The sequence below is a fragment of the Phodopus roborovskii genome, unplaced genomic scaffold (assembly GCF_943737965.1).
Source record: "Phodopus roborovskii unplaced genomic scaffold, PHOROB, whole genome shotgun sequence".
NCBI classification, from domain to species: Eukaryota; Metazoa; Chordata; class Mammalia; order Rodentia; family Cricetidae; genus Phodopus; species Phodopus roborovskii.
The window spans coordinates 501,721-519,023 of record NW_026126645.1 but is presented as its reverse complement, the minus strand read 5'-3'; the positions used below and the strand labels follow the sequence as shown (position 1 = coordinate 519,023).

The window sequence follows — 17,303 nt, the reverse complement described above, 5'->3', positions numbered from 1 at the left end:
TCTAACTTCAGCTGGCCCTGGTGGCCCACATGGGCATAAGGTCTATTTTTAGCTCTGCCACAGAAGCCCAGCCACCAGGCTACAGGGGTAGCCAGTATTTCTCAAAGGCTGTCCGGGCAGACGCAGGAGTGGGAGAGATCAGCTTTGCTTCCATCCATATCACCCTTGGCCACCCCCAGCCCAGACTAGTTCTCCATGGTCTGGCAGACAGCCTGCCTCTGGGTCAAGGGCAAGGTCAGGGGGTGCAGCTGTGAGGGCAGATGGACGCGGTCTTGTGGTCTGGACAAGGGTTGCATCAGCCCAAGCAGTGGCCCGGGGCAGAGGTCCCTACTGAGAGGGCAAAGGCTGGCTAGGTTGTGGGAAGACGTGTTCAAAAAGCCAGCACTGCCCACAAGGGGTCAGTCCCACAGGTGGTCAATAACGCTGTTTGAACTTAGGAGCCTGCCTTCAATGGGCCTCAGTCTTCGGTCCATGCAGTGAGTGCTGGACCGGAGCGCTCCTGCCCTGGGGTTCCCACCTTCCCTATTTGCTACAGAAGTTCCTGAGGTCCTTCTAACCCTGGCTGTGGGTGGCCACATGCCCCTGTGGAGAAGAAAGTCCTTCTGGCTGGCACTGTCAGTCTCCTGGCTCCTCCTCATTCTCCTGGGAGTCTTCCCCCTTCGCTTGGCCGTGCCACCCAGACCTCTACCAGAGCGCTCCCAAGGCTGGCCCCGCTGGCTGGATGCTGCCTTCCTACAGAGCTTCTCCCAGTCTGAGACACCCCCAGAAGATGCTCCCCGGCTTCCTCAAGCTCCACGGGGGAGCAGCTGCACCTGGGGATCTTGCTTTGACACCTCCAAATGTAAGGGAAATGTCCTCAAAATCTTCGTGCACTCCCCAGGTGGTCCAACCACCGAGGCTCATCGCAGGATCCTGGACTCCTTGGAAAGCTCCCGATACTATGCACCTAGCCCAGCGGAAGCTTGCCTCTACCTCTTCCTCCCCAGCCAGGACCATACATGTGGACCCCTGCCTCCTTACTGGAACGGGGGCCGGAACCATCTGGTCCTCAGTCTGTATCCAGCTCCCTGCACCAGGCTGGGACAGGCAATGGTAGCTGAGGCTAGCCCCTCCTTGGACATCTTCCGACCAGGTTTCGATGTATCCCTTCCATATCTTCCTGAAGCTCACCCACTGCAAGGTGGGGCTCCTGGCCAGCTGCAGCAGCATAGTCCCCAGCCTGGGGCCACCTTACTGGCAGTAGCAGAGAAGGGCAGGTGGCGAATCACAGACACCCATTCTTCAACCTGCCCTTGGGACAAGCACTGTGAGCAAGACCCAGGACTCCATCCGTAAGTAAACCTACCCTTGGGGAGTAGAAGGGAGGGGCTGCGATAGGAGCAAGTCCAGAGGATGGAGTAAAGGCAAGAAGTGTGACATCCTGTCTGATGGGAGCTAGTCCTGACAAACCAGTCTCAGCAGCAGTAGGCGTGATAGAGTTAAGATAGCAGAGTGGACTTCTACCAAGATGATTTGCCTCGAAGGGAGTGAAAGGCAGTTTTGGAATTCTCCCTTGGGGGCCTTAGAAACATAGCAATGCTCACTCCTACTCCCCCTCCCCCATTCCTGTTACCCTGGTCCCTCCTACTCTTAACATTTTATGTAACAGACAGATATCCGTGTGTCACTCACTTGGTGTAAGCACTTCCATAAACAGTGGTTACAGATGGGGGGGGGGTTAGATCAGTCATACGGTGTTTGCCTGCCAAACATAAAGACAGGATCTCAAGCCCCACGGCACCCCCAGCTGATGGAAAAATCCAGTGCTGAGGAGGTAGAAAGATCCCTGGAGCTCCTGGCTGCCAGCTTAGTTGAATGAGTGCGTTTCGGGTGCAGTAAGAGATCCTGCCTTAAAAACTAGAGAGATGGCTCTGTGAGCAAAGAAGCTGACCACCAAGCCTGATGACCTGCGTCCAATCCTGAGCCGGCAAGCTAAAGAGAGAGAGAACAGACTCCTGGGAATTTTGTCTTCTGACGTCCACACACTCTCCAAGACACATAGGCATCCATGCACAGGAGTAAGTAGATAAGTGTAAAAAAGATGAAATAAAGTGGAGAGTGACTGAATCTCTAGCCTCCACACATGTACACACACACAGGTGTACACACACATTATATATAATAAAATAGTTCTAACTACTATCACTAAAGAACCTGTATTCTAAAGGCAATATAGGTTAGGTAACTATGGCCACCCGGCCAGAGGAAGCACAGCCAGTATTTTAATCCAGAACTCTCTGTCTCCAAAGCCTTCAGTATGACAGTTCTGTGTTTTAAGCAAGAGTTATGATCAATCCCGTCAAAAGGCCTCAGGGGAGCCACAGAGACTGGTAACTGGTCCCAGCTGGAAACTGCTCTTGTGTCTAATTTTGGAGATTAATCTCTCAAGGAAATAACAGCCTTTGATTTTGGAAAGATGACTTAGGTCGGATGTAAAGAACTTCTTCAAGAATGAATGCCTGCATGGAGAGCTTGGAGAGACAGCCCTCCACCTGGGCTGGCCAGCTGGGCACACTTCCTAAGTGACCTAAACCTGTCTAACTAAACCCTTATATCTCCAGAAACTACCAACACCAGCTTCTAAGGTTGCCTAGGTGGAGGGGCCCAGGGCTCCCTCTCTATCACCCCAGGGCAGACATGAGTTTATAGCCCTCTGGTGTCTCTCTTTTGCCCCCTCCTGAAGTCTCCTCCTGTCCCCCAGCTGGGCTATTCTGAGCTCAGCTTCCCCCAGCATGCTTTCCCCTGGCCAGACTCCAATTCTGCCTCTGCTTGAGTCTCTGGGCTCTGGAGAGAGTAGAATCCTTACCCTCCTGGAGGCACTTGGAAGACCTCCCTGTCATTCCCACAGCCATCCCTCTGGTCCTCTGGGCTCCTCAGGCCCAGAGCCTAACAGGAACTCTGCTGTGGTGACAAGGCTCCTAGTGTCATGGCCACCCTGTTTCTCTTTTCCCACTGGGCACCCCTGGCTCTGCTTGCTTCCTGGAAATCCCTCTTTGAGCTAACTTCAGTTATTACTATATGTGCTGAAGGAAAACCGTTCCAGTGTAGCATCGGTCACCTGTAGATACTTGTATAGTGGTAGTTGTTTTTTGTTTTGTTTTGTTTTGTTTGCTCTGGCCTACTTGGAAGGCTCAGGGTAGACCCTGCTGACCTTGAGCACAGGATAATTCTGCTGCCTTTGCCTCCTGAGTGTGGGCTAGGGTTTACAGGTGTGTGGCACTCCATTCTGCTCCGGGCAGCATCTCCCATGATGAGTTTATTCCCAAGATCTGCTGTATGGTAGCCCTTCATTGTCCTCAGTTTCTCAGAAGTCCCTGCAGCTGCCTAGGCCAGACAGCATAGGGACAGAGGGGGAGGCCAGCCCCAGGAGACAGCCTGAATAAACAAACTCTGGCCAGAGAAAGAGGCACTTGAGCCCCTGCCACTGTCCCACATTCCCTGGCTGGCAGGCAGGCGGTGGTGGTGGAGGCTGCCCGGGGCACCGTGCTGTACCTGACTTCCTCCTTTATTATTGATTCTCCCAGCATCCTCCACAGTAGGTATTAGCCCCCATCTCAGGACACAGGAAACACTCAGGGGGTTGTGTGTGGGGAGTGTCAGGAGCCCTCGGCTGCCCAGGCCTCTTCACTTTTCTGATTAAGCACTCCATGGGGTTGGGATTCAGAACTGTACTTCTTGCATCCTGCGCCAGTATTTTTCCACGTTGGTTGAATAGTCTCCTGTTGCCTTGGAATAAGGGCCCGCCCACTGAAATTGTAATTTCTTTATTTTTATGAATAGGTGATTCATTCACAGTATGAAGAATTCCAGTAGTACAAAGGGGTACACATTCACATTCCTCCCCTCCCCGCCTGACTCGACCACCACCCGGTTTCCTTTCTGGAGCAGAGTGCTGGTTCCATCATCTTGTGTGCCTTTCTTTTCTGGGCAGCTCTATATATCCAGGGCATATGTAGGCATGCCATATGCCGTTTCTTCTGCTCAATTGCTTGGGTTTTCTGAGACAGGGTCTCCTCTAGCCCAAGCTAGCTTTCATCTCACGGTGTGGATGAACTTCCTGCCTCTACCACTCAAGTACTGACTGAGATTACAGATGTGTGCCACCAGGCCCAGCCTTTTCTCCACTTTTAAAATTCTGTACATGTCTGTGGTGTACATACATGCATGCTAGCTCACATGTATGTGGCCACGTATGGGAGTACATGCACACTAGTGAGCACAAGCCGGTGGATGTCTGTCTTCGTCGATTGTTCTCTACCTTATACATTGAGGCAGGGGCCCTCCCTTGAACCCAGAGCTTACCAATCTACCCAGTCTAGCTAGCCAGCTTGCTCACAGGTCCCATCTCTGTACACCTCATGTTGAGTTTACAAGTGGTCCGCTCTGCCCACTCAGCATTTTGATGGGTGTTGGGGGATCTAAAGTCTGGTCTCTCAAAAAAATTGTTTAATTATTTTTTCAACTGTATGTGTGTGCTTGTATGCATTTATGTGTACCATATGTATGAAAGATATTTTAACCGACCAGAAAAGGCCAGGCGGTGGTGGTGCACACCTTTAGGTCCAACACTCAGGAAGCAGAGGCAGTCAGATCTGTATGTATTCCAGGGCATCCTGGTCTACAGATTGAGTTCCAGGGCAGCCAGGGCTACAGAGTGAGTTCCAGGACTTCCGCTGCTTCCTGAATGCTGAGATTAAAGGTGTATATCACCACTGCCTGGCCCATCTTCCCATTCTTAATGTAAATTGAGCAGATATTTCCATGCCTCGCTCCCACCCTGTGGATGGTATGTATAGCCCAGGGACACTTTGTGAAACACATAAAAGCAGCTTCAAAAGAAAAAGTGTGAATGTTTAGGTGAAGGAAAATGTTTTGATATGTAACATTATTTTTTTATATATCAACCCAGTATTTAAATACAATTTGAATATTTTCTCCCAGGGTAGGAGTGACTGCAAAAGCCTAGGACCCATGGAAGCCACAATATGGCTCTGCCATGGCCAGGCTCTCGTGAACCCCATGGCCGTGGGCAGAGTCATGCCGTTCACCATGGGCTCTGAAGTCCTAGGCCTGTGGTGCATACTGTAAACAGTAGACATCCTCAGACTTCCTGGTGATGTGCACACAGAGACACAAGTTTCCTCTCTGTTGCCCTGAGCCCCACACAGCTGCTCAATCTTCCTCTACACGTCCATACACCGTCTCCCAGGGGCCCCTTCCTCACAACCCTCAGCACCCTCCGCCCCTGTGCTCCGTTAACCGTGTCAGGAAGGCAGGTGCTCAGTGGTAGAGTGTTAAGCAGAAGGAGGCTGTAGAGTAGTGATCCTCAATCTGTGTGTGGGTCTGACCCCTTGGAGTCAGATTACCCTTTTACAGGGGTCACCTAAGACCATGGGGAAAACACATATATTTACATTATGATTCTCAGCAGCAGCAAAATTACAGTTACAAAGTAGCAGCGGAGGTATTTTTATGGTTGGGGGGGCACCAGCCCAACATGAGGAACTGTATTAAAGGGCCACAGCATTAGGAAGGTTGAGAACCACTGCTCTAGGGTCTGCTCTACTTTGGAATTAAGCATGTCTTTGGTGCTGTTCCCTCACCTGTCAGGTAGGATGGTAGAGAGGGCTTTCCATCTCAGAGCGCTGCTGTGAAAATGATCTTCAGACATGGAAAGCACTTAGAACTGTGCCGGTTGGGACATCAAGGAGGGCTTCCTGGAAGAGGTGACGCCGAGCCAGGTCTTTGCTGCAGAGCAGGAGCTCCCCGTGTGAGGTAGGGAGGGCACTCGGGATGAGAGGACAGAGCATCCAGAAGCACAGAGGTAAGACAGAGAGGACCTAAAAGCCAAAGTCAGTGCAGTGAGCCCCTTTCTTTCTGTGTGAGTTCCTTTTAGTTCCATACGTACTGGGGGGAGCTGGGCCTGCCTGGCCAGTGCTGTGGCTTCTATTGTGATAGGTGGGTGATGTTAGCTCTGTGGTTCCTTCCAGAGGTTCCTGGTATACCCCTAAACATACCCGTCATGATGGCTGACATCACCGGGGATTGGAATTGACCCATCTTAGTTCTCACCACAGCCCAGTCCCTCTCCTGGAGACTCAGTCTCCCTCACTGGTCTTGTACCGAAGCTTCTTGATACTGCCAGAGGCGGGGCTCAGCGCTGAGGAGGCTCTTAGGTGGCCCCCTTCATGCATCTCACTGAGCATTGTGAGCACCCATGGGTCCCCTCTGGCTTTTTCTTCTCCAGCTGGGCTATAGGCAATCCCTGAGAGGTTGTGGCTCTGGACTCCTCTCCCTCAGACTCACACAACCTGATCAAGGCTCTGGAGGGGGGGGCTGGGGGAGGAGGGGAAACAGAGGAGCCCTGTCCTCCAAGATGGGCCTGTGGGCAAGGGCTTCCTGAGTGGTTCCAGGCTGGAGGCCCAGCCCACCTTAGTACAGAGAATCCTTTCATGGCTTGGCCACCAGTGCAGGAGGGCTGAGTGTGGAGGTCCTCAGGTGACGGGGGGGGGGGGGGCTGAGTGTGGAGGTCCTCAGGTGACTGGGGGGCTGAGTGTGGAGGTCCTCAGGTGACTGGGGGGGGCTGAGTGTGGAGGTCCTCAGGTGACGGGGGGGGGGCTGAGTGTGGAGGTCCTCAGGTGACTGGGGGGCTGAGTGTGGAGGTCCTCAGGTGACGGGGGGGGGGCTGAGTGTGGAGGTCCTCAGGTGACTGGGGGGCTGAGTGTGGAGGTCCTCAGGTGACGGGGGGGGGGCTGAGTGTGGAGGTCCTCAGGTGACTGGGGGGCTGAGTGTGGAGGTCCTCAGGTGACGGGGGGGGGGCTGAGTGTGGAGGTCCTCAGGTGACTGGGGGGCTGAGTGTGGAGGTCCTCAGGTGACGGGGGGGGGCTGAGTGTGGAGGTCCTCAGGTGACTGGGGGGCTGAGTGTGGAGGTCCTCAGGTGACAGGGAGGGCTGGATGTGGAGGTCCTCAGGTGACTGGGGGGCTGAGTGTGGAGGTCCTCAGGTGACTGGGGGGCTGAGTGTGGAGGTCCTCAGGTGACGGGGGGGGGGCTGAGTGTGGAGGTCCTCAGGTGACAGGGAGGGCTGAGTGTGGAGGTCCTCAGGTGACAGGGGACCTGGCTATGGAGGTCACTCAGGTGGGGAGGGCTGGGCCAGAGTGGAAGTGAAAGGGAGGACATGAGATCCAGGCACCTCCCGTTTTGTAACTGGGGTACAGGGACGAGGAGGGATATGTCTGAGGCCACGAAGGGCACTCAGGGTGTCTGAATCCCCGCAGAGCAGAGGAGAGGCCAGGTCGCTGTCCCCGTGACATCGCTGTAAGTGTGTGGTTATGTGTCTGAGGATGCAGTAGGCGTCAACATCTTGTGACTATGGGAGAGGTGTCACCTGTGGCAATTCGTGTCACCGCAAGGTCACTGGGGCAGCCAAGTGTAGCCAGGGGCAGCTGTCCTAGGCTCCTGTGTCCAGAGACCTTCCTATACCTTCTCAGGACCCACCCAGGAGAAACACTACCCAATGCCACCTTCTGCCTCATTCCTGGTCACCGACCTGCTGCCTCCTGCTTCCTTCAAGCCCTTCAGGTACACCCCAACCTGAGTATCCCCAGCCTGTATACCTCACCCTTGAGCTAGCAGGGCTGCTGGGTAATGCACTTAGGAAGGGTTCCCTGCCCCCCTGCCCCCCCAAATGCTCTCCTCTTTATCCTTCCCCCTAACAGCAAGGGCTGCTACCTTGGCCTGGGGTGGTGGTGAGTGTATGTAGGGAGGGGCTGGGCTCCCCAGTAACTGCCCTGCCCCCCAGGCCGGCTGTATCCCTGTGCTCCTCAGCCCGCGCTGGGAGCTGCCTTTCTCTGAAGTCATCGACTGGACCAAGGCAGCCATCATTGCTGATGAGAGGCTCCCATTACAGGTAGCTCAGGGTCTATACCATGGTGGGGGGGCATTTCAGGGGAGGGACCCCAGGAACTTGACCCCCTTCTAGTAGGCATTCCTATCCCCATTGCCTCCCTCTGGGGCTCCCACAGACACAGATGGACATGAAGACTCTGGAGGACGCTGAGAGAAAATTCTGAGCCACCTTTGGCCTCAGTTTCCCCATCTCTACAATGGGATGTTAGACCAGGTGATCTTTGGGGATCAGCTGAAAGGAGATGTGTAAGACCCTGTGTCTTTTCCATCTGATGAAACTAATTTTGCCTGGGTCTGAAGGATACATAGGAGCCGCCTTGAGGAGTCTGGGGAGTTAGGTGGAGGTGTGAAAGAGACCAATGGCGATCCTTTAACTGGGCGTGGTGGCCACACCTCTGAAGCCAGCAGGGAGATCAGGGATTCAAGGTCAACTTCAACTTCATAGCAAGTTTGAGCCTAGCCTGGAGAGTATCAAAAGGAAACGAACACACTCACACACACACACACTCAACTACTATTTACTCATTGAGTCTCCACATGACCTAAATACTAAAGGGTCATTTTCTATTTGAATCTATACACATGAGGGAGGTGTTTAATGCACCCATTCCACAGATGGGGAAAACGAGACTGGAGGTGTTGTGACAGTTCCTGTCTCCTCCCCCTCTGGGTTGGTCTCATGTAGCCCATGTCTATGAATCTATGCATACTAGAATGGTCTTGAACTTATTTTTTTCCCTAAAGATTAATTTAGTATATACAGTGTTCTGTCTGCATGTGCCCCTGAACCAGCAGGGGGCACCAGATCTCACTACAGGTAGTTGTAAGCCACCACATGGTTGCTGGGATTTGAACTCAGGACTTCTGGAAGAGCAGACAGTGAGTGCTCTTAACCTCTGAGCCATCTTGCCAGCCTCCTGATCTTGAACTACTGATCCTCCTGCCTCCAGCTCCTGAGTGCTGGGATTGCAGGCACGTGTCCATGGTGTCTCAAACCCAGGGCTTTGCCCATGCTCTGCAGGCACTTACCAACTGTTTCCTCTCCTTCTCCCCCATCCCCAGCCACTCCTACCCTTTGTTTTTGTTTTTTTGTTTTTTGTTTGGTTTGGTTTGTTTGTTTTAAGACCTTCCTGCCTCCACTTCCTGGGTGCCGGCAGGACTTGCAGCCATGTACCACCTCACCTAACATTAAGTGTCACTTAAAACTAGCTCTGTGTGACCCTGAACACGGGGTGCACATGTCTGGAAGCTCCCAGTTCCCAGAGCTCTGACAGGGTCAGTCAGGGCCCAGCCCCAGGCCTCCTATTTTTCTTCCTCTGTCCTCCAGGTCCTGGCTGCCCTCCGTGACATGCTCCCTTCGAAGATTCTGTCCCTGCGCCAGCAGACCCAGTTTCTGTGGACCGCTTACTTCTCCTCAGTGGACAAAGTCATCCACACCACACTGGAGGTGAGGGGGACTCATCGGCAGGGCCCCAGGCTCCCCTGCAGCCCTTCCTCTCTCCATCCTTCTCTTCCTGTGTTGTGGTCCTCCCTTGGAGCTTCTGGGAAGACCTAGTCGTGGCACACATCTGCTCCCAGTCTTGAGCTTGTCCTGGTCTGCGGACACCACACCTCTGCCACTGTGGCCCGGGATTCCAAGGACCGGCTCACTCTTAACTCATGGCAGGAGCAGTCTGGAGTGCTTTTGGGAAAGAGGCAGGCTCATTCCGAATTTTGAGTCCTGAAAGAATGGTTATGATCCCACACTTGTGTCTGTGGGAGTGAGGAAAGAAGTGAACGCTAAGTCAAGATCTGTCACTCATACATTCCTGCTACAGAACTGGGCTCCTCTGGCTTCTGGATTCTCTGCTCTCCTGCACCTGAGAGAAGGTGTGGGTGTGGGCCTAAGGGCCCCTGGTAGAGAGTTAGCCCCTCCCATCCCACCACTCAGACCCCGCCTCTTTCAGGCTCGGCCCCTCCTCAGGCCCCACCCACAACCTGCTGTCTGAAACCCGCCACTCCCTCTGTACTGCCGCCTCCTCTGTCCACAGATCATTCAGGACCGGATCTGGGGTGCATCAGCTCACTCCTCACTGATGTGGAACAGCCCCCCGGGGGCACTCCTGGTTCTTCCTACATTTTCCACGAGCCTAAAGGATTTCCCCTTTTATCACCTGCAACAGGGTATGTTTGCTCAGCTTCATCTGTAGATACTCTCAAACTCTAACATCTCTCGTGGTTCTCCGGGGTCCCCCAGCTCGGGACACTCCACGGGCCTCCACTTCCTCCCTAACTATCTGCCTGCGTCTTCTTCCCGCAGGCTTCAGCCCGGAGAGCAGTTTCAGCGCCCTGATCTGGGTGGGGGTCTCTGGCGAGCCCCTGCTGAAGCTGCTGCAGGTGGTGGCAGGTTCCCGGTATTGTGCCCAGGTCTGCCCCCTCCCGCCCCCCGACAGCTGGAGCCCTGGGGTCCAGGGTGGACGCCAAGGAACAGAGCAAGGCCCCAGATGACCACACATCTGAGGGGGGGGGAGGCACAGGGAGGATTTCCAAAGATTCTTGTTGCCTTTAAGTCTCGGTTTCTTGTTCTTTCCATGAACTCTATCAGAATTGGTGAAGCCCTGGAAGAGCTGGTGCTTCTTGGTGAGGCTGAAAGGAAGCATTCATTCATGTATTCTCATTCATTCATTCACTCATGCATGCATGCATTCATTCTCTCACCTTGAGACCAGACTGGTGCTGAGTATCAGAGAACATAGTTTGCCAGGTGTGGTGGCTCATGCCTGTGATTCCAGCACTTGAGTTGGAGGTAGGCTAGCCCGGATTTCAGAGAGCCCAGGCACTTGGGGTACAGACATGCAGGCTGAACCTGCATGTACAAAAAATAATAAATCCATCTAAACAACAACAAAAACCTACCAAAGAATCCAGGTTGATTCTCAGAGGAAGTGGGTAGCTAGGCCAGGGTGCAGAGGGAACCACTGCAGATGGGACATTGGGACTGAGCAGGAGATGACACAGAGGAGACGGCAGGCCTTGGAGGGAAGATGGGGATGGCACGTAAGGAGTACACAGGACTTTAACCGGCATTTTGGAGGCAGAGGCAGATGGAATTCAAGGTCAGCCAGGTCTAGATAGTGACTTCCAAGACAACCAGGGCTATATAAAGAGACCCTGTATAGGTGGCTGCACTTTTTTTTTTGGGGGGGGAAGGGGGAGAGGCTTTTTTTGTTGTTGCTTGGTCTTGGGTTTTTTTGTTTTGTTTTTCAAGACAGGGTTTCTCTGTAGCTTTGGAACCTGACCTGGGACTCGCTCTGTAGACCAGGCTACTAATTTTACTATTTAGCACTGGTTAACCCTGGCTAGACTCAAAAGATCTGCTTTCCTCTGCCTCCTAAATGCTGGAATTACAGGCATTCACCACCACCCGTCTCAACCAGAATTCTTGCCTTCCAGAACACCCGAGGCAAGACTAAAGATGTCAGTGAAGGGATCTGCCCCCTCTTGAGTGTGCAGAAGTAACTGCTCTCTGCTCCATCCACCCTAAGAAAGACCATCCTTGGGACTTCCCTTCCAATCCCGACCCCAGATTTCAGATACATCTCCTTTTTTTCTAGATCCTGATCCTATGGAGGAGTGAGAAGCCACCCCCTGACAGGTGGCCTGAGACAACAGTGCCCTTGACAGTCATTGAGGGGCGCAGGAAGGTGAAGGGGGAGGACTCCCGCTGGGGGTCAGGGAGGACCAACACGGGATGTTTTGAACCAAGCTGGACTTCTATGTGGCTCTGAAGGAATCAGGCCATGGGTTTTAGCTGAAGGTCTAATTGGAACGATGCCCTTACATTAAAGTGGGTCTTAGTGGTTTTGCCGGCTATGTGCAGGGTCCTGGGTTCCATTTCTAGCCCTGGGAAATACACTTCTAGAGCATTACAGGAGGTGCCTGTAATATGGAAGACAAGAGACTGCATAGATGTCTCGTGGGCTCGTGGAGAAATGCTACAGAGAGCAGCTCAATGGGCTGGAAAGGGTGGGAGCAGGGGACCAGGGAAGACACTTAGCTCTCCAAGTCTGAGCTTTTCAAGTAGTTGGTGCAGGATTGATAAGAGTATCTGATGTGGTAACAGAGGGAATCCTAGATGCCAAACCAAAGGGCCCTTGAAGACAAAGGGGAAACTTCAGTCTAGAACTTTGGGCAGGCTTCTGTTTTCCCGGCTTCCTCTTCCACACCCTATCTGAAGGGCTCATTCTTACTGGGTGGGGGTTGATGAGTGCCTCTCATGGCCAAGTTGCCCCCAACTTGCTCTGCCCCACCACAGGCCAGTGACCGATTCTTCCCGTACAGCGACATCAGCAGCAGGGTCATCCTCAGCCTTGATGCCCACAGCACTCTTTCCACCAGTGAGGTGAGGGTTGGGCCCACAAGATCTTCCGTGTGATGGGGTCGGAGCCCAAGGGTGCTAGAACCTCCTCAGGTTCCCAAGCCCTGAGATCCAGCCCTTAGCTCGTGTCTGGGCAAGTTCCCATGAGTTCCCCAGAAACATTCATGTTAAACTTCTAGTAAAACTCCAAGCCATGGCTCCCATCCCGTCCCCTAAGCCTTGCCCCACCCCCTCAGGCAGGCTGGCCTCCCCACCATAGGCTATAAGGATGTTGGTCTGAAAGTTCCTCCTCATAACTCGCTTAAACCCCTCTACAGGTAGACTTTGCCTTTGTGGTGTGGCAGAGCTTTCCGGAGAGGATGGTGGGCTTTCGGACATGGAGCCATTTCTGGGATGAGGCCCGGGGCGGCTGGGGCTATAGGACTGAGATGGCCAATGAATTCTCCATGGTCCTCACGACAGCTGCCTTCTACCACAGGTGCAAACATTGGCCCCAGCACAGGGAGAAAGGGTCAGAGGCTCCAGTCCCCACCTTGGAGTAGGTGGGTGGATTCCTGCTGTCCAGAGCCAGGGTTCAAGACCTAGATCACCCTGTTCCCAGTGATGTGATCTTGGGGGGGGTGTCTGCTTACTTGTTTTTTAGCTGGGCTGGGAAGCTGGTAGGAATACTTGTCTAGTATGTGCAAAGCCCTGGATTATGATGACACACATGTAATCTCAGCACTGGTTCAGTGCAAGTGGGGGTGGGGTCAGTTCAAGGTCACACTCAGCTGGGTAGTGAGTTGGAGGTCAGCCTGACTCCGAGAAGGACCTGTCTTTGCAGCCCAAGCTGAGCTCAAGCGTACAAGCTTCCCACTTTCCTGAATGGTGAGATTACAGGTGCCATCCCCCACCCCCAAGCCTGGCTTCTGGTGCCTCTTGAAAGTGATTCTTTAATCCACTTAAACCTCACCCATGTATCATGGGACTTTGTATAGGTTTTATTGAGGGGCTCTGTATGGCGAACTCATGATGGAGAATAGCCCTCATGTGTGCAGGGTGGGCCCAGCATGGACACAGCCTCCCTGAAGCTGGTCTTTGGGTAGCCGTGTTTGATGGCTTTAGAAACATCTAATACTTTCCCTGCCACCAAGTCTAACTGTGTCAGAGTTCATACTTGGGAGCCCAGAAAGTGGGCCCCAAGGAGGGATTGGAGGGATAAAGAATTAACACATCATTGCCCACGGCAATCAAAGCTACAGGACATTTGGAGAGCCGGTCATGCCCAGGACTGGGGCTCCCTGTGAGAGGAGTTAGGAGACGGGGTACAGGTCTTGGGAAGTGGCTTGAGGTCTGGGTCAGAAGAAGAATGGACCCTGTCTGCAGCCTTTCCTTGTCTCACCAGCTTACCTTATACCTTACAGGTATTACCACACCCTCTTCACCCACTCCCTGCCTAAGGCTCTGAGGACCATGGCAGATGACACTCCCACCTGCGTGGATGTCCTGATGAACTTCCTGGTAGCAACGGTCACCAAGCTGCCCCCTATCAAGGTGCCTTATGGCAGGCAGCACCAGGAGGCTGATCCACAGGTGAGAGGACCCCGGGACTGGTCCGCACTAGGAAAGCACGGGTTGGGAAAGAAAAAGAGGGCAGATTCCCTTTTGCCGTCTACTCCAAATCTTTCTTGCTTTCTGCAGCACGGGTGAGGGTTCAGAAAAATAAGCTTTACGGATACGTTTCCCTTCTACCTCTTAGGCTGCTGAAGGGCTTGGACCCGCGCCAGAGCCTCTGGCTCAGGACTGCTTCAGCCGTGTGGCAGCAGGGTTCAGCCACATGCCTCTGGTGTCCTCTCGAGTGCGTCTGGACCCGGTGCTGTTCAAAGACCCGGTGTCCGTGCAACGCAAGAAGTACCGCAGTCTAGAGAAGCTCTAGGTAAAGCGCTGCACCTGCCCGCTAGACAGGAAAGAAGCAGTCGAGACAGGTACAAGTCTTGTCCTGGTTGGCCAATCAGGACAGGGTGCCCTGAAGGGCGGGGTCTCCCACTGGATGCTGCAGGACTGCGTTTGGCGCAGGCCAAGGCACAGACTGATCCCGGTTTCCTCAAATGCCTTTCTCTGTATCTCTGCCTGATCCATTTCTGACCCGCATGCCTACTCACCTCCTTGGTGGTCTCGAAGTCCTAGCACGGACTCAGTTCTGAGTGTTTGAGAGTACGGCCCGGCTCCAGGACGGACCTGGGAGCTCGGGAGGGCAGATACTGCTCACCTCTTTGTTATGGCAGGTGCATCGCAAATATGTGACCTATAGCTACAAGGCTACAAGAGTATTAACTGGATGCTAGCATGGTAGAACATGGGCAGAGTGTGCACGAGACAAAACTCCATCCTCTGCCCTGGGATTCCTAGTCCACGATGAAAACAAGCATCCGTAGACATCAAGGCTGCCAGTCTCAATCAAGAGTGAACACAGAGGCCAAGAGTGGGAGATAACTGGAGGATTTTGGGTATTGTGTGCCAGAGATCTCTGGGGGCAGCCAGACTAGCACCACTGCACTACCAATTTTGACCACTAGAGGTCATCTGCTGCACAGCTCTCCCATCATGAAAGGACTGGAGTTTGATTTTGCTTTCTTGATTATTTTCTCTCTCTCTCTTTTTTTCTTCCCGTTTTTCGTTTTAGACAGGGTTTCTCTGTGTAGTCCTGGCTGTCGTGGAACTCATTCTGTAGACCAGGCTAGCTTCGAATTCACAGGGATCCACCTGCCTCTGCTTTCCAGAGTGCTGGGATTAAAGGTGTGCACCCCACCCCCCACACAGCTCTTTGTTGAATTTTTTGTTTTTGTTTTTGGAGGGTGGGTGTGAGGGTGTGAGACAAGATCTGACTCTGTAACCCAGACTTACTCTCTCAGCTTCCACAAGTGTTAGACTTACAGGTATGAGCCATAATGGCAAACTATGAATGGACTTATGGCTCAGAGGGCGGCTAGTTGAGAGAAAGTGGAAGGGCTCTGGTGTGTGCAGCGGCCAGTCTGAAAACTCGGGAGGAATATGACAGAACCCCTCTGTGGCCAGCACACTTGGAGCCTGGGTGGTTCGAAGATGGGCTGTTTGCGAGAACTGTCCTCAGCGTCCTGTCGGTGAGAGTGCCTGGGTTCATCCACCTGGAACTGGGATTATCGCTTCTGAAATAAAGCACGTGTCTTTGCCCACTCACCCTCGGGCTATAAATACCCATACAGCAACTGCACTGTGGTGGGGCGGCCAGGGTCAAGCGGGAGCGTGTTGCGGGCCAGGGTGACTCGGTGGGGCGAGGGTCTAACCCAGGTCCAAGGTATTCGGTGTTTTCCTTCTTTGCTGGCTTCAGCCACTCTGGAAACTCCCGTGACAAGGTTGCTGGCTAGAACAGTCTGTCCCTTGAGGCCTCTCACCCGCTTTCTCCAGCTTTACTCCTGGCTGCTGTATGACTCAGGTCCTTCCTGAAGCCTGTCACAGCTGGGTGTGGAAAGTAGGCCCTTTATTGGAAGCCAGGAACTGTCAGATGCTTGAGGTGCAAGGGGGGAATGGAGATTAAAGTGGGGGGGGGTGGCCTGGCCCACGGTCAAGAGCATCAGAGAGTGAGGAATCCACACAGCTGCAGTCTAGGCAGCCTGCCAAGGATGGAGGGCACCCAGTGCCAGGGCCAGCCTGCGAACAGGACACCCAGGACAATGGCTGCCTCGGGTTGGCTATGCCCTGTGCCCATGTGGAAGACGCTTGGAGCAAGGCAGGTGTCAACCCTGGCTATAACAGAGATTACAGGGTATGTGACACACCTGTCTCACATCTGCTGCGTGACGTAGCCTCTCAGAACCTTGTTTTCTCATCTATAAAAATGAAAACTGGCTAGAGACGGACTCAGTAGTTAAGAGCGTTTACTATGCTTACAAAGGACACTGCCTGGGTTCCTAGCACTAACACCTTTAACTCCTGTTCCAGGGGATTTAACACCCTCTTCTGGTCTCCATAGGCACCCAGATACATGGTTCACATGCAGATAAGTGCACGTGCGCTCACGTGCACGTGCGCACACACATTCACACACACAATTTAAAAGGAAGAGGAAGAGGATCCAGTAGCTCCTGTCTATGGCCCTAGCACTCAGGAGGCTAAGGCTGAAGCAGGGGCAGGAGACTCTCTGAAAGGCCCAGGCCAGCCTGAACCACATACACAGCAACCACAAAAAAGACAAGGGCCATCTCCTGAGATGTGTAAAACTGTGGCACACAGAGATGCCCAGTATCCAGAATCTGGGGGCGGGGGGTGGAAGCTGAAAGGTAGGCACTTGGTTACTTAGGGCTAGAGGATTACATAACCAACAGCATCTTCCCCATTCCAGGGTCACATTGACTTCACAAGCCTTGAAGAGCGAAAGAAACCCTGAGCCTAAGCCTCAGTGGCAGTGCTGAAAGGCATAGTTTGTTTTTGTTTTTTTAACAGATGGAGAGAGGGACAAACGAGAGGTCAGGGGTGGTACATGTTGTAATCCAGTACTCAGGAGGCTGAGGCAGGAGGATGGGACTTACAGGCTAGCATGGGCTATCTAAAAATTGAAAGAGCCAGCTGTCTGCTATATACCTGCAATTCCAGCATTCAGGAGGCAGAGACAAGGGTCAGAAACCAGGCCAGCCAAGTACAAGACTGGTGATCTGAATGCATTCCCAGGACCCACAGTGCAATGACAGCCACTTCCCAAAAGTTGTCCTCTGACCCACACATGTGCCATGGAACACAAATGTCCACACTACGCAGATATGAAATAATATATTTTTTAAAAACTTAACGGGGTGGAGAGAGAGCGCAATGGTTAAGAGCACCAACTGCTCTTCCAAAGGACCTGGGTTCAATTCCTGGCACTCACATGACAGCTCACACTTGTAATTCCAGTTCCAGGACTTCTGACACTTATCACACAGATAAACACCAGGAAAAAAAACAACAACCAAAACAAAAAAACCCAATATCATAAAATAAAAATAAGTA

At 53.0% G+C, this 17,303-nt stretch overlaps 1 protein-coding gene across 1 annotated transcript; it reads left to right on the top strand.

Moving 5' to 3' along the window:
• The first annotated feature begins 509 nt into the window (after positions 1-509).
• Positions 510-15,497, top strand: Extl1 (exostosin like glycosyltransferase 1). The gene is made up of 11 exons (XM_051173722.1): positions 510-1,331; positions 7,528-7,618; positions 7,839-7,946; positions 9,273-9,392; positions 9,976-10,108; positions 10,245-10,351; positions 11,539-11,628; positions 12,240-12,326; positions 12,620-12,780; positions 13,706-13,874; positions 14,041-15,497. Exons 1-11 carry the CDS (start codon positions 577-579, stop codon positions 14,215-14,217), a joined length of 1,998 nt encoding a protein of 665 aa, XP_051029679.1. The 5' UTR covers positions 510-576; the 3' UTR covers positions 14,218-15,497.
• Positions 15,498-17,303: the final 1,806 nt, after the last annotated feature.